General features: G+C 41.6%; 1 protein-coding gene across 5 annotated transcripts in view; it reads right to left on the bottom strand.

Moving 5' to 3' along the window:
- LOC112253027 (protocadherin-15) overlaps positions 1-27421 on the bottom strand; it is a 285586-nt gene that overhangs the window by 234852 nt on the left and 23313 nt on the right. For all 5 annotated transcript variants that reach the window (XM_042323590.1, XM_042323591.1, XM_024424885.2 and 2 more), the window contains exon 2: positions 4411-4529. In XM_042323590.1, the coding sequence (XP_042179524.1) occupies positions 4411-4501 (91 nt within the window). In that variant the 5' untranslated portion in view covers positions 4502-4529. The remainder of the gene's footprint in view (positions 1-4410; positions 4530-27421) is intronic.

Below are 27421 nucleotides of genomic sequence, written 5' to 3'. Positions count from 1 at the left end.
TATGGGGTATTGTGAGTAGATGGGTGAGAAAAATGCATATTTAATCAATTTTGAATTAGGGCTGTAACAACAAAATGTGGAATAAGTCAATGGGTATGAATACCTTTTGAAGGCACAGTAGATTTGCGCACAGGTGTATCAATAGACTCTTAAGGATTAAAGGTCTCACATCGGCTACGGAGAGCGTGATCACACAGTCAACCGGAAAAGCTGGTGCTCTCACTGATTGTTCAGTGTTGCCTGCCTCAATTTATATGAATTTGAGAGTGTTTACATTTCTCCAGCCCCATCCCATAGCTGTTTACCAAAGAAGTGGTGGGGTTCCCGCTTTATTGTTTTAACTGCAGATTCACCCTTTTATACCACATTTCCATTTGACTCATTTAGCAGACGCTCGTATCCAGCGTGACTTACAGCAGCCATTAGGGTTAAGTGCCTTGCTGAAGGGCACATCGACAGATTCTTTACCTTACAGGTCCTCAGGTGGGTTTAGAAAACAGTTACAGAGAGCATTACTCAGATCATATACAACCATTCTCCTTCACTTGAGGGAAAAAAGCTAGATCGATGTTAAAAGGGACATTGCTTCGAGTGTTGCAATCACACTCCCATTGAACTGCTCAGAGTTGATCCTGCACATGGACCAGTTGAGCTCCAAGAGAGGCCAAGTTCAGGCTCAGCCAAGCCCAGCAAACCCCCATCCTCCTGGGCCACACCGAGCCTGATTACAGCCTGCTGGCTGCCAGATTAAAACATACATCCACACAGCCGCTCCACTGCCCCCACAGCTAGAGGCTGCTACTGCTAGACAGAGTCTGCGCATCTGGCCTCTAATCAAACAATCCCCAAAATAGAGAAACCATTTCAGACAGAGACAAGGGAGGGGAGAGAGAGAGAGAGAGCGAGAGAGAGAGAAAGGAAGGGGATGAGAGAGAAGGTTAGATGGAGTCTGAGGAGAGGACACATCCCAGCAAACCATTAATATTCCCAGAATATTAGCTAAGATTCCCCATTAAGTTCTAATAAAGGATTTATCTAACTTTAGGTGTCCAGGTAATCAAATAACACAATGTACCAGTAATGGTTTTAGAACATACTGCCAGAAACAAAATGTGAGAGTAAAGTTCTGGAAAGGTTCTTGCAACATCAGGCAAAGGTTTTGTACAAACATTGTATAATCATAAGTACAACCAGACAGTTTTTGTATTATGATAACATTTGCTGCAACCAAATTAATGTTTTGAGAACTTTCACAGAACCAATTTTGGTTAGCTGGGATGGCTGTCAACATACACACACAATTATTTAATGAGAATAGGGCAACCATCAAAGCCTCAAGAGAGACATAATAAACATACTAGTGATGAAACCCTTCAAAGATAATAGCCGCTTGTCATTAGTACAGTGTATTACCACAGAAATAAGTCCATGTACACACACACACACACACACACACACACACACACACACACACACACACACACACACACACACATACTAAACATCAGGAGATTTTGAGTGATTGTATTGAGAGGTAGAGAGAGGTATGAGAAAGGTTTGTGCGTTGTCATCCAGATTGAGGCTTGACCTTTCATGATCCTTTCCTAAGCTATGGGGCCTGCTGATCGCTGATCCTCATAGAGACAGACAGTGGATGGACAGATAGGGGATATGCATGATGGGAATACTGCATTGCATAGCGCCATGCCACACTGTTCAGCCAGACTCACAGTATTCAGACTGACTGTCAGAGATGTAAGACAGTTAAAGCATATGAGGCAAAGTGGAGATGAGAAGGTGAAGAAAGAGCTCTAGGAAAGAGAGGATGAAAGAAACATGAGGATGGGACACATACTGTAGAAAGGCGGAAAGAGAAACAAAGAGCTGTGCGATAACTATTCTCTTATCTTTAATTGGTGTTTTCATGTCATTTCCATGCTTCGATATATAAATTATTGTTGCATGTTTTTTGTATACTGTAACAACCTTGTTGTACCCTTGAATGCTGACAAACAGACAACAAACAGACAGTGAGACTATAGACAGGGAGATTTATGGTTGGAAATGGCCTAAGAAGGCCCGCTCAAACCAAGGTGACACTGAAAAAATAAGCACGCACATGCACAGTTGGGAACACACTCACGCACACACACACACACACACACACATGAATGCACACATTCTCATAAACACATCACAGACACTGTTCCCTCTCATGCTTCAACAAGCGTCCGTGTTTCCACGCAGTGATCCAATCAACTCTCACTTGTGATTGTTCTAACTACCTCTAATTCCTACCTGCTCCCTGTGTAATTATCCCGTCTGTATTCATTCAAATTATAGGCTGCATTCCCAGTTATAATCAGTGGGCTGAAGCTCCACTGATACAGGAGCAGGTCACCGTACCGTGAGATAAATACAGAGGCGAGGAGGACAAGTACAGGAAATATATAATCATGTGCCAGTCTGGTCACTTACATCCATATGGAGTAGATACATAAGAGATGTAAGTTTAAGTGCAACAACTCTGACTGAGGATACCGGTTCTAAAGCACTAGTTCAAAATAACATTAGCTACCACACTCTTCCATCAACTTTCATGTTGCATCAAATTACATGCTTGACAATGGAGTGGAAATATGTAAAATTGTCAGACCTAGACTCAATTACCCACAAAGAGATTGAATGTGGTCAGAAGATAATTCTTTTGTTGTTGTTTGTTTGTTTAGGCGAAGGCCAACCAGGCTTCTGCTAAGCCTGCTCAACATGTGGATGCAAGAAAAGCACAAACATACACATGGGCGTACGTAATACAAACACTCATTCAAATTACAGGCCACGACTGCACACACACAAACACATATGCGCATAACACACTTAAGTGCATACAGACAAAACAAACACTCCAACATGCACTCACACACAGACACACATAGGCTCTGAAAAAAAAGACTTATTTAAGCAGGAACTCACTTCCCCCCCAAGGTGACAGGAGCTAATTAATGAGCTGATGTGCGTGCCAGCCAAAACTCTATAAAACTGTGAAAGATTGCAGCTTTGAAGGCATTACCTTCAGTGGTTTCTCCAAGGTAAGCCATGCATTAAAAGCAGACTAACTTTACAGAAACTGTAAAACGGTACAAATAAATCCATATTCCAGGGGTAATAAAAACTATGATATTTTAGGCCAGTACTCTCCTCACTCAACAGCGGCAGATTCTTGGCTGTTTATGCATCTATACAGTTTCCACAAGGAACCCACAATGCTTTGCTTTCACCTTGAGGAGGCACTCCATTCCATTTTTGTACAATTATCATACTTTAGTAATACAGTAGGGAGGGAGGGAGGGAGGGAGGGAGGGAGGGAGGGAGGGAGGGAGGGAGGGAGGGAGGGAGGGAGGGAGGGAGGGAGGGAGGGAGGGAGGGAGGGAGGGAGGGGGAGGGAGGGAGGGAGAAAGGGAGAAAGGGAGAAAGGGAGAAAGGGAGAAAGGGAGAAAGGGAGAAAGGAAGGAAATAAGGACACTTCTTAAAATAAAGTGACATATCCTGGGGCGGCAGGTTAGCCTAGTGGTTAGAGTGTTGGGCCTGTAACTGAAAGGTTGCTGGTTTGAATCCCTGAGCTAACAAGGTAAAAATCTGTCATTCTGCTCCTGAACAAGGCCGTTAACCCACTGTTCCCCAGTAGGTCGTCATTGTAAATAAGAATTTATTCTTAACGGACTTGCCTAGTTAAATAAAATAAAAAATCTTTGGGACAAGTTAGAAACAGTATCACACTGGGGAAGTCAAGTATGGTTATGTCTTTAGTTATTGTACTTTACAGTTCAGAATTTACTGACTGTCTCAGAAACATTTTAATGGAGTGTTACAAAGTATATATTTTCACTGTACAGTACATTAAACTACAAGGAGCACCCTCTTCTCCAGCTAATTCAACTGTACTGACAGTAATGAGGGATGTATAAATATTTAACATAATGCCTTTTGAGTCATATTGATGACGAGGGAAAGGCTTGACACTAGGGAGCTTACTGTGAGTGCACCGTGATTAAGTATCATAGAGAATATCTATACATCCATCCAAGAAAGTAATTAGCTACCGCTCTGCTCTCCCTCGGCCCCCTGGCTTAACTCAGACAATTTGTCCTGGCCATTTGTCCTGACCCCCTCATCTTACCAGCCAATCTCTGGATTCTTTGTTATTATGCTTTTCGAAAAAGCTCACAGGCATACACTCCAGTGAAAAGGTCTACCTTAAACAGTATGCATGTTTTCACTCAGCACATATAATATTCTATATAATAGAATAGAATGGACACTTAATTGTCAATTTTACAATGGAAATTGATTGATTTGCTGTCATAATACCCAACTTCACACATCCCGTTAAGGCCTGTCCATCTACTGTACCTTCTGTTTTCTGGGCCCAGCTGTAGGTGGTCAGAGAGAGGAGCGCCATGCTTATCCCCAGCCATCTGAAGAGACAAGGCCCCCGTCGCATCTTCTGTCAAATGTTATTGCCTGCCCACCTGGACGGGAGGAAGAGAGGAAAACTTCATTAAATGGCCAGCGATAACACATTTCAGCCCAGATGTTCTTGTCCAGCACACACCTGTTAGCTAAGACTGCTCATAATGGACGTACCTAATACTCATTCAAATAACAGGCTACACACACACGCAGGCGGACAAACAAAGACAGACACACATGCACAGAAATTGTACAGAACAGCCAAGGTTGTTACTGAGCCATTGTGGGACACGTGCGTGTTGCTCACATTCTGTGTGTACGTTATCGTGTGTGAATTGGGTAGACATCACATTATCCCAACACAATAAATGCATCAACAATAAAGGTGCAAGTTGGAACCAAATAGGGTTCTTGATAGCGATGCCATATTGGACTTTTTTTTTGATCACTGAAGAACCATAAATGGGATGGTTCTTTAAAGAGCCCTACCAACAAACAAACAAATGCTAAAGCTCCAAAGATCCATTATTAGTTTCACAAGGATCCAGCATTAAAGGTTCTACAAAGATCCATTATTGGTTACACAAGGAAACAGCATAAATGTTTATAAATGAACCATAACCCAACCCTTTGAAGTACAGCATTGATGGTTCTACGTAGATCTCTAAACATTTGGTTCTCCAATGGTTCTCTCATATGGTGGTTCTTTGGGAATTTTCATTAAAATACATTAATTATTTAAACTGTATTGAAATAATAATCAATCATGACTAAACAAATCTCAAATGTACCAATAGTTTATTATACAACCAACCACAAAACAAAGTAGAATGTACAATTTCAAACGAAGTACCATTTCATTTCAAACTCAAAGTACAATTTCCAACAAAGTATAATTTCCATTTATTTCAAAGTACAATTTAAAACAAAGTCATTGTTCAATAATAGATGTACAGTATAATCTAAGAAGTGAACAATAATCTAATCGTAGAGCACTGCACTAATGGCTTACAAAAGAGTAATGAGTGTTCCAAAACTGTGCTGATCCTCTTTGAAGATATATGGCAGCAGGAATATAGCTCTATTGACCATATGGCCTGAAAGACAGAATTAAACATCTTAATTCATCACACCTCCTATATTGTTATTGAGCATTGCTTTAACATTCCCTGCTCAAGTGTGAATAAGCATCCACTGTTGTGCCATCTAGCCTGCCAGGCACCATTGAAAAATCAGTGGACCCCCCTAGCAGCTGCCCACTTTATACTGAACTTTAAGTGTAACAATATAAAACCACAGACCTACTTTCTCCACCTCTGTTCGGCAGCCATCTAACAACTGGGCACATGACATCTTCGGGGGACTCTTTGGGGCCTTCTCAACTACGTTGACTGCCATTTTAGGCAGATTGGTTATCAGTAGCTTGTCCAGGTCCTTGTGCATGAGTGCTGTCATCTCTTCCAGCAGCTAGAGAGAGAGAAGAGAGAGAGAATAAACCATAAATTATGTAAATCCATGATGTCCACACATTCTGTAAATTAATTAATCTATTGTATTTTATTCATGAACTAAATGAGATCAACTAAATAGGTCCTCAAAATACCAGACAAATATGTCAAATTGTGTGACTTTCTAAGAGTTAATTCCATCATATATATTGTAAATACATTCTGTACCTTCATTCTTTTTTAATTTATTGTTTTCATTAACTAAATGAGATAAATTAATATATAGTTACTTAAACAAAATACCCATTAAATATGCTATTATTTTTTTACTGGCAGTAAGGGGCACTGTTTGGCAACACTACTAGCTACATTTCTCACTGCCAGCATGAGGTGCTCATTGGCCCATAATACAGGCATGGCATTGCTGACTAAAAAGTGAAAAGATAATTAAACGGACAACCCACTTATGAATAACTGATTCACATGTGAAACAACAATCACCAAGATTACCATCTATCTAATATTTCATTAAATTGTGTCCCTTCCCCAATATTGTCAGCTTAATATGTTATAGCTAATATCATGCATGATGCTAGCTACACCAGGCATACAAGTTTGCTGTACACCACTGTGTTCTACTAACATTAGCAAGTCACTGTTCGTATTTAGCGAGTGATAGGTTTTGGTTCAAACAACTAACACCTCACATGATGATATTACTGACATGTTTGTTTTCTAGCTAACTTGGAAAACCCAAGCTAGCTAGCTAACTCATCTGACTAGGCCAGAGATACTTGTGTGATCTGACTTGGTTCGAGCATTCCAAGCTTGGTAGATATCTAACTTAGATAATGTACCTAGCTAGCTAACATCACATGGTGCATGGTGCTAAATAGCTAGCTAGCTAACTGCACCATGTGTGAGAGTTCCCTGTAAACCAAAGAAGCAATACTGTCTAGCTTGTAGACAGCTAACGTTAGTAGATATAACCAAAGATACTGGTAACTAGATAGCTAACTAACGTTAACTAATAACTACAGGTTTAACATTGTGTCTGTGTTATTACTTTATCTACCTTACTGTGCTCTGCCAAGTCAGATCAGTTTGGTAATAGCTATACTGTTCACTGACAAATCACTGACATTTAGGAATATGGTTTAAAATAAATTATAATAAATTACGCTAGACAAATCTAGCCAACTTTGATACTCACCAAAATGTTCCATCAGATGATGATGTAACTATGCTGCAATTTACCTCAGAGGATCAGATGAGAGCAGGACATAAACCACGTATCCACCGTTTTTAGTCATGTCGTATAAAAGAAAGACGACAGGTGTTTTGGAGTCAAGCAACGATATGCTACGTTGTACTACACCTGCGACTTGGAATAGCATTATGAGTTCAAAGGCAGATTAAATAAATCAGTTAAAGCATTTTGCTGGGCTTTCAACATCAATTTGATGTCTCAAGGAGAAATCATGGCTTTCCATGCATCTACTGTACAGTATATGGCAAGCTTCAGTATACCAGATTTCATTATAGCAACTATTTTCAAACATATCAATGAGTAGCATGCATTTTTTTATTAGAAGAAAAAAACGTTTGGATATTTATGCAGAAGATTGTAATGCATATCAATCAGAGCATGTTGACTGATGAGCAAAGAACATGCTATGAAAGGGACACATCTGCAGGCTTCCATAAATTTCAACCTTTTAGAATTCTGAAGAACAGTAGATGCCATGTCAAGAACCCCCACTTAACTCAAAGGCTCTTTATCAGTCAAGAGTTCTACAAGGAACCTTAAGAGCTGATGAAGAACCATTTAAGAACCTTTTTTTCCTTCTTCAGTGTTTTCAAATCCTCGCTGGACACATCTATCACAGTAGACCACCTAGTGTGTTATTGTCACTCTATGTAGCCTATGTGATTGAATTACACAGTACACAGCACATACATATATTTCCCTATACAGAGGCAAGGTGTCTCAGAGAAGAATAGAAGTGTTTTAGCTTTTATCTGTAAGGGGTATTTTGAGTCAGAACATCCTCAGTTGATTTATTCTGGGAGAAGGAGATACGTTGCAAAATGTGATATTAAACCATAAGGTGGCAGAGCAAGCAGTCACAGATATCCCCCGGACCATATCAAAGGCCTGTTTAACACAATCAGCGTCTCTGTCAGTCATCTTAGCACATATGCTGACAGAATCATTATTTGTGACACAAGAACACATACATACCACCAAGACAAACAGACATTTAAATGTTTTACATTTTTGTAATTTAGCAGATGCTCTTATCCAGGGAGACTTACATCCAGACAGACACACAAGCACGCACACAAATCATAGATATAACTAGCGGATAACACAAGGGGATAATGGAGAACAACCCCAGCTGTTGTATCTCTTCTTCAACTGCGACAATGACATTTTTTTTACGTATTCTCTCTCTCTACCTCTCTCTATTTCCGCCTCTTGATATCTCTCGCTCTCATCCCAGTGCTGTTCCCTTTGAAGCCAGGTTCATTTCCCATGTACATCTATCTGTCTTAACAGGGCTGATCAGTACACGTTTGAAGCCAGTCTTCAGGGCCCAGAAACTCTGGAGAGAGGGGAGGGCCATCTTTCAGGATTCGCCCCAGATGACTTCCTGTCTGAGCCTAAACTGTCTGTCATAACATCCCTGTCCTCATGGGGAGAAAGAAATCCATGTGACTCTAGGAGAAGAGAATAAGGGGAGCACAAACTTGGTGCCATAGTGAGTCAACTGAATGTTTTCCTGGCGTACAAGGTAAACAAAGCCATGAGCATGTTTTCTAGCCACAACCCAGGCTTTACTGTGACTCTAAAGGAGACTTCCGGCGCCGACAGAGATGGCCGCCTCGCTTCGCGTTCCTAGGAAACTATGCAGTTTTTTGTTTTTTTACGTGTTATTTCTTACACTAGTACCCCAGGTCATCTTAGGTTTCATTACATACAGCCGAGAAGAACTACTGAATATAAGATCAGCGTCAACTCACCATCAGTACGACCAAGAATATGTTTTTCGCGATGCGGATCCTGTGTTCTGCCTTACAACCAGTGTAACCGAGTGGATCACATGCAGCGACCAAAAAAAAAAAAAAAACGACTCAGAAAAAGAGGGAAACGAAGCGGTCTTCTGGTCAGACTCCGGAGACGGGCACATCGTGCACCACTCCCTAGCATTCTTCTTGCCAATGTCCAGTCTCTTGACAACAAGGTTGATGAAATCCGAGCAAGGGTAGCATTCCAGAGGGACATCAGAGACTAACGTTCTCTGCTTCACGGAAACATGGCTAACTGGAGAGACGCAATCCGAAGCGGTGCAGCCAGCGGGTTTCTCCACGCATCGCGCCGACAGAAACAAACATCTTTCTGGTAAGAAGACGGGCGGGGGCGTATGCCTTATGGCCAACGTGACATGGTGTGATGAAAGAAACATACAGGAACTCAAATCCTTCTGTTCACCTGATTTAGAATTCCTCACAATCAAATGTAGACCGCATTATCTACCAAGAGAATTCTCTTCGACTATAATCACAGCCGTATATATCCCCCCCCAAGCAGACACATCGATGGCTCTGAACGAACTTTATTTAACTCTCTGCAAACTGGAAACGATTTATCCGGAGGCTGCATTCATTGTAGCTGGGGATTTTAACAAGGCTAATCTGAAAACAAGACTCCCTGAATTTTATCAGCATATCGATTGCGCAACCAGGGGTGGAAAGACCCTGGATCATTGTTACTCTAACTTCCGCGACGCATATAAGGCCCTGCCCCGCCCCCCTTTCGGAAAAGCTGACCACGACTCCATTTTGTTGATCCCTGCCTACAGACAGAAACTAAAACAAGAAGCTCCCACGCTGAGGTCTGTCCAACGCTGGTCCGACCAAGCTGACTCCACACTCCAAGACTGCTTCACGTGGACTGGGAGATGTTTCGTATTGCGTCAGACAACAACATTGACGAATACGCTGATACGGTGTGCGAGTTCATTAGAACGTGCGTTGAAGATGTCGTTCCCATAGCAACGATTAAAACATTCCCTAACCAGAAACCGTGGATTGATGGCAGCATTCGTGTGAAACTGAAGGCACGAACCACTGCTTTTAATCAGGGCAAGGTGTCTGGTAACATGACTGAATACAAACAGTGCAGCTATTCCCTCCGCAAGGCTATCAAACAAGCTAAGCGCCAGTACAGAGACAAAGTAGAATCTCAATTCAACGGCTCAGACACAAGAGGCATGTGGCAGGGTCTACAGTCAATCACGGACTACAGGAAGAAACCCAGCCCAGTCACGGACCAGGATGTCTTGCTCCCAGGCAGACTAAATAACTTTTTGCCCGCTTTGAGGACAATACAGTGCCACTGACACGGCCTGCAACGGAAACATGCGGTCTCTCCTTCACTGCAGCCGAAGTGAGTAAGACATTTAAACGTGTTAACCCTCGCAAGGCTGCAGGCCCAGACGGCATCCCCAGCCGCGCCCTCAGAGCATGCGCAGACCAGCTGGCCGGTGTGTTTACGGACATATTCAATCAATCCCTATACCAGTCTGTTGTTCCCACATGCTTCAAGAGGGCCACCATTGTTCCTGTTCCCAAGAAAGCTAAGGTAACTGAGCTAAACGACTACCGCCCCGTAGCACTCACATCCGTCATCATGAAGTGCTTTGAGAGACTAGTCAAGGACCACATCACCTCCACCCTACCTGACACCCTTGACCCACTCCAATTTGCTTACCGCCCAAATAGGTCCACAGACGATGCAATCTCAACCACACTGCACACTTCCCTAACCCATCTGGACAAGAGGAATACCTATGTGAGAATGCTGTTCATCGACTACAGCTCGGCATTCAACACCATAGTACCCTCCAAGCTCGTCATCAAGCTCGAGACCCTGGGTCTCGACACCGCCCTGTGCAACTGGGTACTGGACTTCCTGACGGGCCGCCCCAGGTGGTGAGGGTAGGCAACAACATCTCCTCCCCGCTGATCCTCAACACTGGGGCCCCACAAGGGTGCGTTCTGAGCCCTCTCCTGTACTCCCTGTTCACCCACGACTGCGTGGCCATGCACGCCTCCAACTCAATCATCAAGTTTGCGGACGACACAACAGTGGTAGGCTTGATTACCAACAACGACGAGACGGCCTACAGGGAGGAGGTGAGGGCCCTCGGAGTGTGGTGTCAGGAAAATAACCTCACACTCAACGTCAACAAAACTAAGGAGATGATTGTGGACTTCAGGAAACAGCAGAGGGAACACCCCCATCCACATCGATGGAACAGTAGTGGAGAGGGTAGCAAGTTTTAAGTTCCTCGGCATACACATCACAGACAAACTGAATTGGTCCACTCACACAGACAGCATCGTGAGGAAGGCGCAGCAGCGCCTCTTCAACCTCAGGAGGCTGAAGAAATTCGGCTTGTCACCAAAAGCACTCACAAACTTCTACAGATGCACAATCGAGATCATCCTGGCGGGCTGTATCACCGCCTGGTATGGCAACTGCACCGCCCTCAACCGTAAGGCTCTCCAGAGGGTAGTGAGGTCTGCACAACGCATCACCGGGGGCAAACTACCTGCCCTCCAGGACACCTACACCACCCGATGCTACAGGAAGGCCATAAAGATCATCAAGGACATCAACCACCCGAGCCACTGCCTGTTCACCCCGCTGTCATCCAGAAGGCGAGGTCAGTACAGGTGCATCAAAGCTGGGACCGAGAGACTGAAAAACAGCTTCTATCTCAAGGCCATCAGACTGTTAAACAGCCACCACTAACATTGAGTGGCTACTGCCAACACACTGTCAATGACACTGACTCTACTCCAGCCACTTTAATCATGGGAATCGATGGGAAATGATGTAAATATATCACTAGCCACTTTAAACAATGCAACCTTATATAATGTTACTTACCCTACATTATTCATCTCATATGCATACGTTGATACTGTACTCTATATCATCTACTGCATCCTTATGTAATACATGTATCACTAGCCACTTTAACTATGCCACTTGGTTTACATACTTATCTCATATGTATATACTGTACTCGATATCATCTACTGTATCTTGCCTATGCTGCTCTGTACCATCACTCATTCATATATCCTTATGTACATATTCTTTATCCCCTTACACTGTGTTATAAGACAGTAGTTTTTTTTGGAATTGTTAGTTAGATTACTTGTTCGTTATTACTGCATTGTCGGAACTAGAAGCACAAGCATTTCGCTACACTCGCATTAACATCTGCTAACCATGTGTATGTGACAAATAAAATTTGATTTGATTGATTTGAACATGCTGAAAGTATTAGAGGAAGATGGTGGTGAAATGAGAAAATTGTTAGTTGAAGTCAAGTCTCCGTTCCTTCTTTTGTTTATCACAATTGCTCCAACTACCCCAATGGGATGGTGGACTACTGACAGTGGTGTAAAGTACTTAAGTAAAAAATACTTTAAAGTACTACCTAATTAAGTAGTTTTTCGGGGTATCTGTACTTAACTTTACTATTTATATTTTTGACAACTTTTACTACATTCCTAAAGAAAATAATGTACTTTTTACTCCATACATTTTTCCAGACACACAAAAGTACTAGTTACATTTTGAATGGTCATCTCTACTGTCTCTGATCTGGCGGACTCACTAAACACAAATGCTTTATTTGTAAATGATGTCTGGGTGTTGGAGTGTGCCACTGGCTAGCCATAAACAATTTACAACAAGAAAATTGTGCCGTCTGATTTGCTAAATATAAGCAATTTGAAAATGTACTTTTGTTACTTAAGTATATTTTTGCATTTAGATTTACTTTAGATACTTAAGTGTATTTCAACCAAAATACTTTTACTTAAATAGAATTTAAATAGAATTTTATTGTGTGTCTTTCACTTCTACTTGAGCCATTTTCTTAAGGTATTTTTACTTTTACTCAAGTATGACAATTGGGTACTTTTTCCATCACTGACTACTGAATGTGTAAAGTTTAACTATGTCCTTTACTTTGGATGATACTTTTTATATGACAACATCTGGGGAAACATTCTGTAACTACAACATGATTCTCAACCTCTAATCTCTGCTGCGAGTCTGTATCTCAGTCAGTATCTCTTGTAGGACACGTATGTGGCTGGAATAACATAGTGGAAGTGAAGCAGTGAGATCAAACAGATTGTGCCGGGGGGGAGCAATCACGGTTATGGATCACATGGAGACTGACAAGGCTGGGCTTTATCCAGCGAGGGTACAGTAGGAGCCCTACTCCATCTGAAATAAAAACACGAACAGCTTCTCAGCTCCTTCGCCTCTCTTTCATCAGACTTTCTTCTTCCCCGACTAGCTCTCTTCTGCTTCTGAGTGTCGGAAGTGTCTTGATAAAAGGGAATCATATCTTTCCATTACACATGAAAGGAGTGAAGAGCTGATCTAACACTCATGGTACCTGTATAATCTCTTTTAACATCCCATCTGCTGGCAGCCACTTCAAGCTTGTCTTCATCCTCGTCAATAACAAGGATGACTTTTGATATCAATCACGCTCGGCAACTAAAGATTCACATGCAGGACATGGAATTTGAAGAGGTTTTTCCATGTTCTGATGATTCTACATTACAAAGGTTGAAAATATACTGGATGTATATAAGTAGGGGTCAACAAAGTTGAAAAGACACTTTGGCATTACAATCTAACTTCAGTTGAACATTTTGCCTGTTGGTCAGGGCCATACAACAGATTTCCGAGGTTTCCTGTAGAAGGCTATATTCTAGTCTACAGAGTTGTGGACTCGTGTCACAAATTTGATGACTTGATAGAAAATAAAATAACTTGAGACTTGACTTGGACTTGGAGCCTCAAGACTCTGGACTCGACTTTAACTTGAGACTGATGATTTGAAATTATCTGGCTAGGTTTTGTAATGTTTTGTCACTCATTTTGTGGCACAGAGTCTACACACAGCCAGAGATGATAGCTGCAGCATCTCCCTTGCAAAGAAACTTCAACAGATTGGCTAGTGAAACGCACACTCTGCACACTGACTGGACCAGCAAACTGTCAATCAACACAGGTTGGGTGAGCTAGAGAACAAACAGCTGATTTGCTGTCCGGGTGCAGCACAAACATCAAATTGAAGAGAGAGAGGATTGCCATAAGAAATAAATATGCAGCTCCAAAAATCGTTTGGTGATCAATAATATTAACTTAACAATTACTACCATACTGTAGGTCTACTGGTCTTTTGGTATGTAACAGTTGCTTGATATTGATATTTTACTTATGAAGCTTGTGATTGGAATTTGTGGTTAAAATCAAATATTACTGTGGCGAAGACGCACCATAGGCACTGCTCTTCACTTGTACTCTCCAACCTCCCGCCAGTGGAGGGCTTTTTATCTCCCGCTGAAATGTTTGCTCTTGCTTTCACACATTGAAATGCATAGACCTTATGTGGTAAATCTATATTCCATCTAATACTACAATAATTGCAAGCGTTTCATCATTACATTACATTACTGTTGATTGTAACACGTAGACATTTCTATTTCATGTTTGATAGGCCTACTACAATACATTTTCATTTTGTAGCCAACCATTTCTTACCCTGCTCTGAGTTGTCACGATGTTTATAGTGCACATGAACATTCGCAAAACTCGTGAGGAAGAAGTTCTGTTTTATTTAATTCAACGTATAGATTCCTTTGTTCATGATTCCCCGGTTATTTTGGTCGTTCTGTCTATCTGTGTCCTATGTCTCTCATTTTTGTTGTGCGTAATAGGAGAAATAGAACTAGAAATAGGCTACGTGGTCTGTGCTCCTTGGAGTCAGAACGTTGAATAAAATAAAATGATTGTTCCATGTATGCATGGTGTTGGAATATCATTAATAATCATTACGTTTGATTAAGATGAATGTACCAATGTAACAATGGATGTGGAAATTGCCTGTTACATTGTAGAACCAGTTTATTGGTTGTAATTGCCAATTGAGTAATTGTATGGTCCTGGGGGCCAAATGCTTATTATGGAGGTCTACCTGTTTGAGCTCCTGTTAGACAGGTTCAATTTGGTTTCTCAGATAGGACAGGTTAAGCCTGATACAGAGGCTATTTCTTTTGGGTTATTGCCTGTGTATATTTTAAACCTACTTGTATGTTTTGTATGATCTGGCGCTTTCACCAATGGATCACCAAGACCTGTAAATACATCTACACTCTGAGCACGTCAACCTGCCTTCTGCTGATTTCATGCGCTTACCACTGCTACAAGATCCATATTTTACAATTACATAGGCTAACAATTGCAGACAAAATAACGCAAAGGGCTGTCCTATAGCCTCGATAAATAGACAACGATTTGTGTTTGAACAAGTCGTTGCATGTACAGTATAGATTTATAGACTTGAGACTTTACTTGCTCTTAGAATGCACAACTTGGAGTTGACTCGAGTCTTGACCTGTTCTACTTGGGACTCAGATCTTGTGACTTGAGACTTACTTGTGACTCGAATAATAGTGACTTGGTCCCACCTCTGCTAGTCTATAAGAAATAAGCTGCAGTAAATTTGAATATACACTCAAAACAGTTGTTGCTGTGTCCATGTGTATCCTGAGTGGATATAAGTCATATAAGCTATGCTTCAGAAATGCCTGTCCAAAGTCTGTCTCTCTCTCTGTTCAAGTAGCTGACGAGACAAGAAAGAAAATAATCTGTATTGTCTTGTCACAATCACTGAGTAGATGTTCTGAGCATCTACTGGAACAGAGCCAGAAAAAACAACATCCACCCCTGCAGAAAGAAACCATCAAGCCATCAATCTACGCCTCGACTTATCAAGCAGTCAATTACGGCATCTAGTGTGTGTGTTTGTGTATGTGTGTGTTTGGTGGAAGTGTTTGTGGGTGTTTGTTTGTGTGCGTTTGTTTGTGTGTGCGTGTGTGTGCGTGTTTTAATCATCTAAGGATGTTCCAGTTAATGGGCCAGTGTAGGTCCCAATGCAGGCCTCCAATGTTGCACATTGCACTACTTGGCTGAGACATCAAGCCTCATTGATGTAATCCCATTTGTATAAAATGGCCTGGCCTGGCATGTCTGGGACTGTCCCTAAATAGGATCACTGGGCTAGATACTAAAACCTCTGAGAACGAAACATGGTAGGAGATTAAAACCATTGTTAATGACCCTTCAAAACATTTACCAATAGTAGCTTAACAGTCCATGTTTGAGCACTCCACAGAGTTTCCATGTGTTACCTTGGGTTTGATATACAATCTTTACCAGGATCGTTCTTTAGAAAGTTTGCCTCCAACATCATATATCTGAAACTCCTCCCCTTGGAGACAGATATTGAGAATTGCAAAATCATCCGTTTAAAATTAGACACAATTAGAGCCCAACTCCTCCCCAAAGCATTGTGAGTGATATACTGTACAGTACTGTGTGTCATCTGACTGATCAAGTGAATTAATGACATACAAAACATAATCAATCATGCATGCAGATATGCAATTCATACAACTTGTACAACACACATGGTACCATAAATCAGCCTATACACTTTGAAAAAAGGTGCTGTCTAGAACATAAAATGGTTCTTCGGCTGTCCCCATAGGAGAACCCTTTGAAGAACCCCTTCTGGTTCCAGGTAGAAGAACCCTTTTGGTTACAAGTAAAACCGTTTTGGGTTCCATGTACAGGGCATTTGGAAAGTATTCAGAACACTTGACATTTTCCACATTTTGTTACGTTACAACCTTATTATAAAATGGATTTAAAAAGTTATAATTCTCACCAATCTACACACAATACCCCATAATGACAAAGCAAAAACAGATGTTTAGATTTGTTTTGCAAATGTATTAAAAATATAAAACTGAAACATCAAATTTACATAAGTATTCAGACCCTTTACTCAGTACTTTGTTGAAGCACCTCTGGCATGGTTAAAGCCTCAAGTCTTCTTGGGTATGACGCTACAAGCTTGGCATACTTGTATTTGGGAAGTTTTCCCTATTCTTCTCTGTAGATCCTCTCAAGCTCTGTCAGGTTGGATGGGGAGCGTCACTGCACAGCTATTTTCAGGTCTCTCCAGAGATGTTAGATCAGGTTCAAGTCTGGGCTCTGGCTGGGGCATTCAAGGACATTCAGAGACTTGTCCCGAAGCCACTCCTGCGTTGTCTTGGCTGTGTGCATAGGGCCATTGTCCTGTTGGAAGGTGAACCTTTGCCCCAGTCTGAGGTCCTGAGGTGCTCTATAGCAGGTTTTCATCAAGGATCTCTCTGTACTTTGCTCCCCACAGCATGATGCTGCCGCCACCATGCTTCACCGTAAGGATGGTGCTAGGTTTCCTCCAGACATGATGCTTGGCATTCAGGCCAAAGAGTTCAATCCTGGTTTCATCAGAACAGAGAATCTTGTTTCTCATGGTCTGAGAGTCCTTTGGGGGACTTTTGGCAAACTCCAAGCAGGCTGTCATGTGCCTTTTACTGAGGAGTGGCTTCCGTCTGGCCACTCTACCATGAAGTGCTGCAGAGATGGTTGTCCTTCTGGTAGTTTCTCCATCTTCACAGATGAACTCTGGAGCTCTGTCAGAGTGACCATCGGGTTCTGGGTCACCTCCCTGACCAAGGCCCTTCTCCCCTGATTGCTCAGTTTCGCCAGGCGGCCAGCTCTAGGAAGAGTTCTGACGGTTCCAAACTTCTTCCATTTAAGAATGATGGACGACTCTGTGTTCTTGGAGACCTTCAATGATGCAGAATTTTTTGGTACTCTTCCCAAGATCTGTGCCTCGACACAATCCTGTCTCAAAGCTCTACAGACATTTCCTTCGACCACATGGTTTGGTTTTTGCTCTGACATGCACTGTCAACTGTGGGACCTTATATAGACAGGTGTGTGCCTTTCCAAATCATGTTAAGTTGTAGAAACATCCCAAGGATGATCATTGGAAACAGGACGCACCTGAGCTCAATTTCAAGTCGCATTTCAAAGGGTCTGAATACTTATGTAAATACTGTATTTATGTTTTTAGATTTTTAATACATTTGCTGAAATTTCAAAAAAACTGTTTTCCCTTTGTCATTATGGGGTATTGTGTGTAGATTGATGGGGACAACAAATAATGTATTACATTTTAGAATAAGGCTGTAATGTAACATAATGTGGAAAAAGTCAAGGGGTCTGAATACTTTCCGATTGCACTGTAGAAGCCTTTCCACAGAGGGTTCTACTTTGAACCAAAAAGGGTTATCCTATGGGGACAGTTGAATAAAACTTTTGGAATCTTCTTTCTAAGAGTGTAAGCAGCACTTTTTACCATAAAAACGCTGCCGTAAACAAAGAGACTGCACCATCAGGAGTATGTGTTTATCAGCATGTGTACAGACCCTTCACTATAGTCTGATTACAACAATGACGGCTGTCGATGGTTTTACTTGTTACTTTTAATTCAAAAACATAACTTTGTTCCTGCACTGAGAAAATGCACAATTTCATTGTGTTTTGTTCTAGTTGTCTAATCAATTATAATACTATAATAATTATGTAAAAGGTGTGATAATTTGACTGACAGCTCTAAGTGTTTGTTCTAATTGACAGGGCAGAGGCATTACAAAGAACCTTTTTAGCCTGAGGGCCAGGTCCTGTAAAATCCAGGTCAAAGACATCCCAGACTGAACCGTCACCTGGTGACAGCCTTCCATGGAAACACCCTCTCCTCACAACAACCCTTCTGCTACCGTAACCAAATCCCCTCAGCACACACCCGCTCCTGCAGCTAGCGGTCCAGTAACCCAAACTGGACGTCCCTCAACGCTGTCCACAAACGACTACTGTTACTGTCTCTGTTACCACGTCACCTGGAATAAAGAAGAGAGCTGGAACAGAAGAGCTGGAGAGTAAGCTAATGTCTCTGTGAGGTCCCTGACAGAAAAAAAAGTAGGAGATATTCATTACACACTGTGAGATGTAATCAGGGGGCCCTCCCGCTTCATAATGACTGGGGTGATTAGCGCAGGCAAAGGGACTGGGGCTCCGTGCCTCATGGTTTGCCTCAGCTAGCAGCCGGCCAGAGATAGAAGCACTCACTAAACACACCTGCAGCTGCAACAAGCTTATCTTCTTGCACCTTTCTATTACCTGTTGGCCTGTCTCTGTTAGCTTTTTGCTAGTCACCTGTCTTATTCATTAACTCATTAATCAATTCATTCTTTGTGTGTTGGAGTAAAGCAGCACAATAGCTTTATAAACAAACAATGCGCGCAGGACACTGGCAAAAAACTAGATGTTTTAGAGCTACTGTCAATGTATTTGTTTAACTTAATTGCAAACTCAGCAAAAAAAGAAATGTCCTCTCACTGTCAACTGCATTTACTTTCAGCAAAAACTTAACATGTGTAAATATTCGTATGAACATAACAAGATTTAACAACTGAGACATAAACTGAACAAGTTCCACAGACATGTCACCCAACAGAAATGGAATAATGTGTCCCTCAACAAAGGGGGGGTCAAAATCAAAAGTAACACTCAGTATCTGGTGTGGCCACCAGCTGGATTAAGTACTACAGTGCTTCTCCTCCTCATGGACTGCACAAGATTTGCCAGTTCTTGCTGTGAGATGTTACCCCACCCTTCCACCAAGGCACCTGCAAGTTCCTGGACATTTCTGGGGTGAATGGCCCTAGCCCTCACCCTTCGATCAAACAGGTCCCAGACGTGTTCAATGGGATTGAGTTCTGGGCTCTTCGCTGGCCATGGCAGAACACTAACATTCCTGTCTTGCAGGAAATCATGCACAGAACGAGCAGTATGGCTGGTGGCATTGTCATGCTGGAGGGTCATGTCAGGATGAGCCTGCTGGAAGGGTACCACATGAGGGAGGAGGTGGTCTTCTTCCCTGTAATGCACAGTGTTGAGATTGCCTGCAGTGACAACAAGCTCAGTCCGATGATGCTGTGACACACCGCCCCAGACCATGACGGACCCTCCACCTCCAAATCGATCCCGCTCCAGAGTACAGGCCTCGGTGTAGCGCTCATTCCTTGACGATAAACGAGAATCTGACCATCACCCTTGGTGAAACAAAACCACGACTCGTCAGTGAAGAGCACTTTTTGTCAGTCCTGTGTGGTCCAGCGACGGTGGGTTTGTGCCCATAGGCGATGTTGTTGCCGGTGATGTCTGGTGAGGACCTGCCTTACAACAGACCTACAAGCCCTCAGTCCAGCCTCTCTCAGTCTATTGCGGACAGTCTGAGCACTGATGGAGGGATCATGCGTTCCTGGTGTAACTCGGGCAGTTGTTGTTGCCATTCTGTACCTGTCCCGCAGGTGTGATGTTCGGATGTACCAATCTTGTGCAGGTATTGTTACACGTGGTCTGCCACTGCGAGGATGATCAGCTGTCCATCCCGTCTCCCTGTAGCGCTGTCTTAGGCATGTCACAGTACGGACATTGCAATTTATTGCCCTGGCCACATCTGCAGTCCTCATGCCTCCTTGCAGGATGCCTAAGGCACTTTCACACAGATAAGCACGGACCCTGGGCATCTTTCTTTTTGTGTTTTTCCTGAGTCAGTAGAAAGGCCTCTTTAGTGTCCTAAGTTTTCATTACTGTGACCTTAATTGCTTACCGTCTGTAAGCTGTTAGTGTCTTAAAGACCGTTCCACAGGTGCATGTGCATTAATTGTTTATGGTTCAATTGAACAAGCATGGGAAACAGTGTTTAAACCCTTTACAATGAAGAACTGTGAAGTTATTTTGGGATTTTTATGAATTATCTTTGAAAGACAGGGTCTTGAAAAAAATATGTTTCTTTTTTTTCTGAGTTTAGTAGTTTAATTGCAGTTATTGTAACCATGCCTTTAAATTCATGTGGCAGCAATATTCAGCCTTCTGGACTGGGAAGTTTTAACATCAGACAGTCTTTCCTAGGTAGTTCTGCTGCAGCATAGTGACCCTAACCCTTCGAACACAACGACAGCATCATTGCATTTGGTACACAAGAATGACATTCATTTCCAATGAAACGATGTGTTTTCTTTGCAGCATTGCGTTGCAGAGGCAGTTGCGTTGCATTCGATGTGGTGCATACGTATCCAATGTATGCGTCAAGCTGTTTGCGTAGACGGCTTGACAGAAATGGTAGCAGAAGGTGAATGTTACATACATATCCAGATGATGCTGCATTCTATTTTGCGCAAGGACGCTGTCGGTGTGTTCGAAGCGTAATAGGGGATGGAATAAACACCATTACATGCTTTTGCAGTCCTCCTGAAAGCAAATAAAACTTTAATATGTTTATTATAATGGAGAAATAGATAGAACAAGATACAGCCGCTTGTTGGTGTTATGTTTTCATTTTACAGTAAATGCAGAATAGACATAATCAGTGTGTGTGAGAGAGAGAGGGAAAGATAAAGAGAGAGAGAGAGAGTGAAGTGTGTGTGTGTGTGTGTGTGTGTGTGTGTGTGTGTGTGTGTGTGTGTGTGTGTGTGTGTGTGTGTGTGTGTGTGTGTGTGTGTGTGTGTGTGTGTACATGTGTGTGTGTGTGCATGCCTCATGCTTCTCTATCATAGCTTTCAAGTGCTAATTCCAATACTAGCTAGTTCTAGCTAGCACTAGTGTCATAGTTTATAATCAATTCTATAAATATGAGTGGGAGAGGTGTTTTTCTCCATACTCTGAGACACCATCCTGGGATACTAAAGTAAAAAGCAAAAATAAATAGATATTAGTGCAATATTCTACAGTAAAGCTAGACCCCGCATGGAAAGTCAATAGAGCCCCGCGGCCCACTAAACCTTTCATATCTCTCCAAAAACAGTTATGATGTCTCCAGTGGTGTAGTGGTGCCTGGAGAAGTAGATATACTCCGATTTTGCCAGACATTTCCCAAACGGCCCACCCAGCGAAGGAAAGGTGCCCTATGTGAATTTGTTTTAATGAGAAACATTCTGAATGACCAAAAATTATAAATCCCATATTGGTATTTTCACAGTCAGACCAACCCAAGCTGTACTGTGTAAGTAGGTCTTCTGTTGAAGCAGATAAATGAGGTTTTCAACTGAGACAGAAATTCTAATTATTCAAATTTGACCAAAATGTTCAGGTTTTCACTCTCAAAGTCACACTTTTTTAATAGAAAAACAACAACATTGGATGTTCTAAGTCCACACCAATGCTTATATCAGATCATCAGGCCATTTGTGAGGTCTTTGAAAAATCTAAGAATATAGATTTTTGTGTGTATTTACCCTTCAATTCAAGTGCTCAGCACCTAGCACTGTTAGCAGTGTTTCTTTAGCATATGAGATGAAGTTTGCACAACAAATGGCCACTGGATTGATGCAAATAATCATGGTATTCTGCCAGGCTACTTTGTTGCTAGTTAACATTTAATGATAAGATAAGCTTATCATTAGCATCTATATTTTTCCTGTTCCATAATGGTTTAAAACGCGGTGGTTTTACTTCATATTAAGAGGTATGTCTTACCTTGCTTCAAAGTAGCCTATAGTCAAAATCCCACCACGTGGAGCCAATTATGTTTTAAAGACTTCCTCATATTCGTTCTACTGTTCAATTGGTTTTCATTCAACTTTCTTTCATTGTCTAGCAGCCAAAGGCATTATCCTAGTCATATTAGCAACCCATGATAGTTGTTGCATCTTTAGATATCCCCTCTTTCTAAATTTCCATCTCTGTCCATGAAACTACTCGCAGGAGTGGTGCGCATTTTAGAACAATATTTTCATGCAATTTGCATTTTAGAACATTCACATGTAGGCCTACTAACATGTACACATTGCTGTGACTAAATTGTTTTTTAAATAATATACTGAACAAAAATATAAATGCTGCGCAAAGTTGCTGGATAGTGTGAGGAATTGGACTACTCTTTCATACATGAGTATGCAGGCCATGGAAGAACTGGGACATTTTCAGCTTCCAGGAATTAGAGGAAGCAGATCCTTGCAACATGGGGCTGTGTATTATTATGCTGAAACATGAGGTAATGAAGGTGGATGAATGGCACGAGAATGAGCCTCTGGATGCCGTCACTGTACCTCTGTGGAATCAAATTGCCATCAATAAAATGCAATTATGTTCGTTGTCCGTAGCTTATGGCTGCCCATACCATAACCCCACCGCCACCATGGGACACTGTTCACAACGTTGACATCAGCAAACCGATCGACCATAAGATGCCATACACGTGGTCTGCAGTTGTGAGGTCAGTTGGACATAATTGCCAAATTCTCTGAAACGAAGTTGGAGCCGGCTTATAGTAGAGAAAGGAACATTCAATTCTCTGGCAACAGCTCTGGTGAACATTCCTACAGTCAGCATACCAATTGCACGCTCCCTCAACACTTGAGAAATCTGTGGCATTGAGTTGTGTTACAAAACTGCACAATTTAGAGTGGCCTTTTATTGTCCCCAGCACAAGGAGCACCTGTGTAATGATCATGCTGTTTAATCAGCTTGTTGATATGCCACACCTGTCAGTTGGATGGATTATCTTCCCAAATTTGTGAGAAAAAAATTGAAATAAGCTTTTTGTGTGTATGGAATTTTTATTTTATTTCAGCTCATGAAACATGGGACCAACACATTAAATGTTGCATTTATATTTTTATTCAGTTTATCCACATTTTAAGCCAAACATTTTGATCCGTTCCATCAGCCTTATTAATTGATATGGCGTATACCTCCACTACACTACATTGACACGCATCGTGGGGATTAAGAAGTGAGTATACATAATGCTCACTGAAATGTAAGTGGGTATACAGCGTATACCCTCCACTACACCACTGGATCTCTCCACAAACAGTTCTAACCTCTCCACAGCAGTTATATTGGGAAACTTAAAGATGCACTGTCAAACCTTTGTATAATTTCAGCCAGTAGTTTTGAAAGTGGTGCTCACGAGCCAAGACAGATCCCACTTTTTGGTGTACAACGTTATCCAATTGGGACCAACACTTTACATGTTGCATTTATATTTTTGTTCATTGTAGTATGTCAACATTTTAAGCAAAACATTATTATGTTATCTATTTTGTGTGAAATATTACGTATTCTGCAATTCATATGATGTTACCAATCCAATTCATGCAATATGTTACAAATGTATTGTGCTTAAACGTCCAATGTAGCCATTTTTATCTCAATATCAAATATTTTTGGGGTAACAATTAAGTACCTTACTGTGATTATTTTTTGACAATTTTAATTGCAATCAAACAAAAATGATTTCCTAGCAAAGAGCAATTTTTCAATCAAGAATTTTGCTAGGATTGTCTGGGAGTGGTTAGAGTGGGGAGGGGAAAACTGAAAACCTGCTGTTATTGGGAGGTTTGGAACTCTCTTTCTTATTGAACTATTAATAACTAAGGGCAACAGTTAATTCCACCAAAACAGGCTACAATTTAAGCTTTTAGCTTTTACAATAAAAGTGCATTTTCATAATTTTCTAAATTTCACATTATTATTCCAACCTCGTAGTGGGGAAATGCTGTATGTGAACTGTTTCAAGAAGCTAGGCTTATGTCACATGTCACTACTTCACAGGAGAGGCATTTGAATTTGTATGTATTTCTTTAATCAAAATGTGTTTTTTGGAAGAAATGCCTTCTGGAACATGTGAACATTCATGTGCCTTAATAACAAACTTGTATGCCATCTGGAAAAAGACAGGAACCTTCCCGTTAGCCATGATTGGCTGAGATATTGGATGGGCAGGATATGCAGAGAGATGAGTTCGGATTGGCCTGCCATGTAGCACGCGTCTGTCTATAACATGAGTTGCTCATTATGTATAGATAATCCTTGCTACCATGGCTTTTATGAAAGATATAACGTTAGCCAAGGAGATCTGCTCTCAACAACATTGCTGCCCAGAATTTCGCAGGCACTATGTACAAAGATCAGTGGGAAAAAGTTGTGATGGACTACTTTATGTGTGAACCGGAGTGACTTGACACAACAATGGGCTGAACAAGCTGTAGCTAGCTACAAACCAAATGGAAAAGACACACTGCTGTTAAGGGTTCATCAATGTATACAGGTAAATGTCTAGCTACATTTTCTGATATTATACGTTTCTAATTTAGTCAGAAAGTGGTTTCATTGCAAGATAAAACATACTGTTAGCTAGCTAGCAAATGTTAGCTTGCTGGCTCGCTAGCTAACGTTACGTGTATAATCTGTGTAGAAATATAATTTATATCTCAGAAAGCAATTTGCATTGCTAGTTATAGCATAATGTTAGCTAGCTAGCTAACATTTAACCTAGTTGGTTAGCTTTAGCTACAGTTGAAGTCGGAAGTTTACATACACCTTGGCCAAGTACATTTAAACTCCGTTTTTCACAATTCCTGACGTTTAATCCAAGTAAAAATTCCCTGTTTTAGGTCAGTTAGGATCATCACTTTATTTTATGATTGTGAAATGTCAGAATAATAATAGAGATAATTATTCATTTCAGTTTGTATTTCTTTCATCACATTCCCAGTGGGTTTGAAGTTTACATACACTAAATTATTATTTGGTAGCATTGCCTTTAAAATGTTTAACTTGGGTCAGATGTTTCGGGTTGCCATCACAAGCTTCCCACAATAAGTTGGGTGAATTTTGGCCCATTCCTCCTGACAGAGTTGGTGTAACTGAGTCAGGTTTGTAGGCCTCCTTGCTTGCACAAGCTTTTTCAGTTCTGCCCACAAATTTTCTATGGGATTGAGGTCAGGGCTTTGTGATGGCCCCTCCAATACTTTGACTTTGTTGTGCTTAAGCCATTTTGCCACAACTTTGGAAGTATGCTTGGGGTCATTGTCCATTTGGACGACCCATTTGTGACCAAGCATTAACTTCCTGACTGTTGTCTTGAGAAGTTGCTTTAATATATCCACATACTTTTCCTCCCTCAAATGCCATCTGTTTTGCGAAATGCACCAGTCCCTCCTGCAGCAACGCACCCCCGCAACATGATGCTGCCACCCCAGTGCTTCACGGTTGGGATGGTGTTCTTCGGCTTGCAAGCATCCCCTTTTTCCTCTAAACATAACGATGGTCATTATGGCCAAACAGTTCTATTTTTGTGGCATCAGACCAGAGGACATTTCTCCAAATAGTACGATCTTTGTCCCCATGTGCAGTTGCAAACCGTAGTCTGGCTTTTTTATGGCGGTTTTTCGAGCAGTGGCTTCTTCCTTGCTGAGCGGCCTTTCAGGTTATGTCAATATAGGACTTGTTTTACTGTGGCTATAGATACTTGTGTACCTTTTTCCTCCAGCATCTTCACAAGGTCCTTTGCTGTTCTGGGATTGATTTGCACTGTCAGGGTTTTCGCTGCTGGTTATTTGAGTCAAGTGCAGGAGAGCAGAGAATAAGGGATCAGGCGACTTTATTAGCCAAGAGCACCCAAATAGACGGGCGCAAAATACCGTCAAATATAATACAAACAGGTTTACCAAACAATAACCCTAAATAGGTTACAGGCAATACCAGGGTGAAAACCCAGACTGCCGCGAATAAACAAACCCATCACAAAACAATTCTACACAAAGATATGGGGGGAACAGAGGAATATATATATGCAGTGTGATTGGGGAATGTAAACCAGGTGTGCGAGGAACAAGACAAAACAAATGGAACAGTGAAAAATGGAGCGGCGATGGCTAGAAGGCTGGTGACGTCGACCACCGAACGCCACCCGAACAAGGAGGGGAGCCGATTTCGGCGGAAGTCGTGACATGCTAAGTTCGCACCAAACTACGTTCATCTCTAGGAGACAGAAGGCATTTCCTTCCTGAGCGGTTTGACGGCTGCGTGGTCCCATGGTGTTTATACTTGCGTACTATTGTTTGTACAGATGAACGCCGTACCTTCAGGAATTTGGAAATTGCTCCCAGGGATGAACCAGACTTGTGGAGGTCTCCAATTTTTTTCTGGGGTCTTGGCTGATTTCTTTTGATTTTCCCATGATGTCAAGCAAAGAGGCACTGAGTTTGAAGGTAGGCCTTGAAATACATCCACAGGTACACCTCCAATTGATTCAAATTATGTCAATTAGCCTATCAGAAGTTTCTAAGGCCATGACATAATTTTCAATAATTTTCCAAGCTGTTTAAAGGCACAGTCAACTTAGTGTATGTAAACTTCTGACCCACTAGAATTGTGATACAGTGAATTATAAGTGAAATAATCTGTCTGTAAACAATTGTTGGAAAGATTACTTATGTCATGCACAAAGTAACCGACTTGCCCAAACTATATAGTTTGTTAACAAGACATTTGTGGAGTGATTGAAAAACAAGTTTTAATGACTCCAACCTAAGTGTATGTAAACTTCTGACTTCAACTGTACTTGCAGATTCATACTCCAGCATTTAATGCACTGTGGCTAGCTATGACAATCTGTTTGTACTGTAGCTATGGGTTGAGATTA

Source organism: Oncorhynchus tshawytscha, linkage group LG06, assembly GCF_018296145.1.
Source record: "Oncorhynchus tshawytscha isolate Ot180627B linkage group LG06, Otsh_v2.0, whole genome shotgun sequence".
Lineage (NCBI taxonomy): Eukaryota > Metazoa > Chordata > Actinopteri > Salmoniformes > Salmonidae > Oncorhynchus > Oncorhynchus tshawytscha.
The sequence above is the reverse complement of the archived record's forward strand: the minus strand, read 5'-3'. Positions and strand labels throughout refer to the sequence as shown.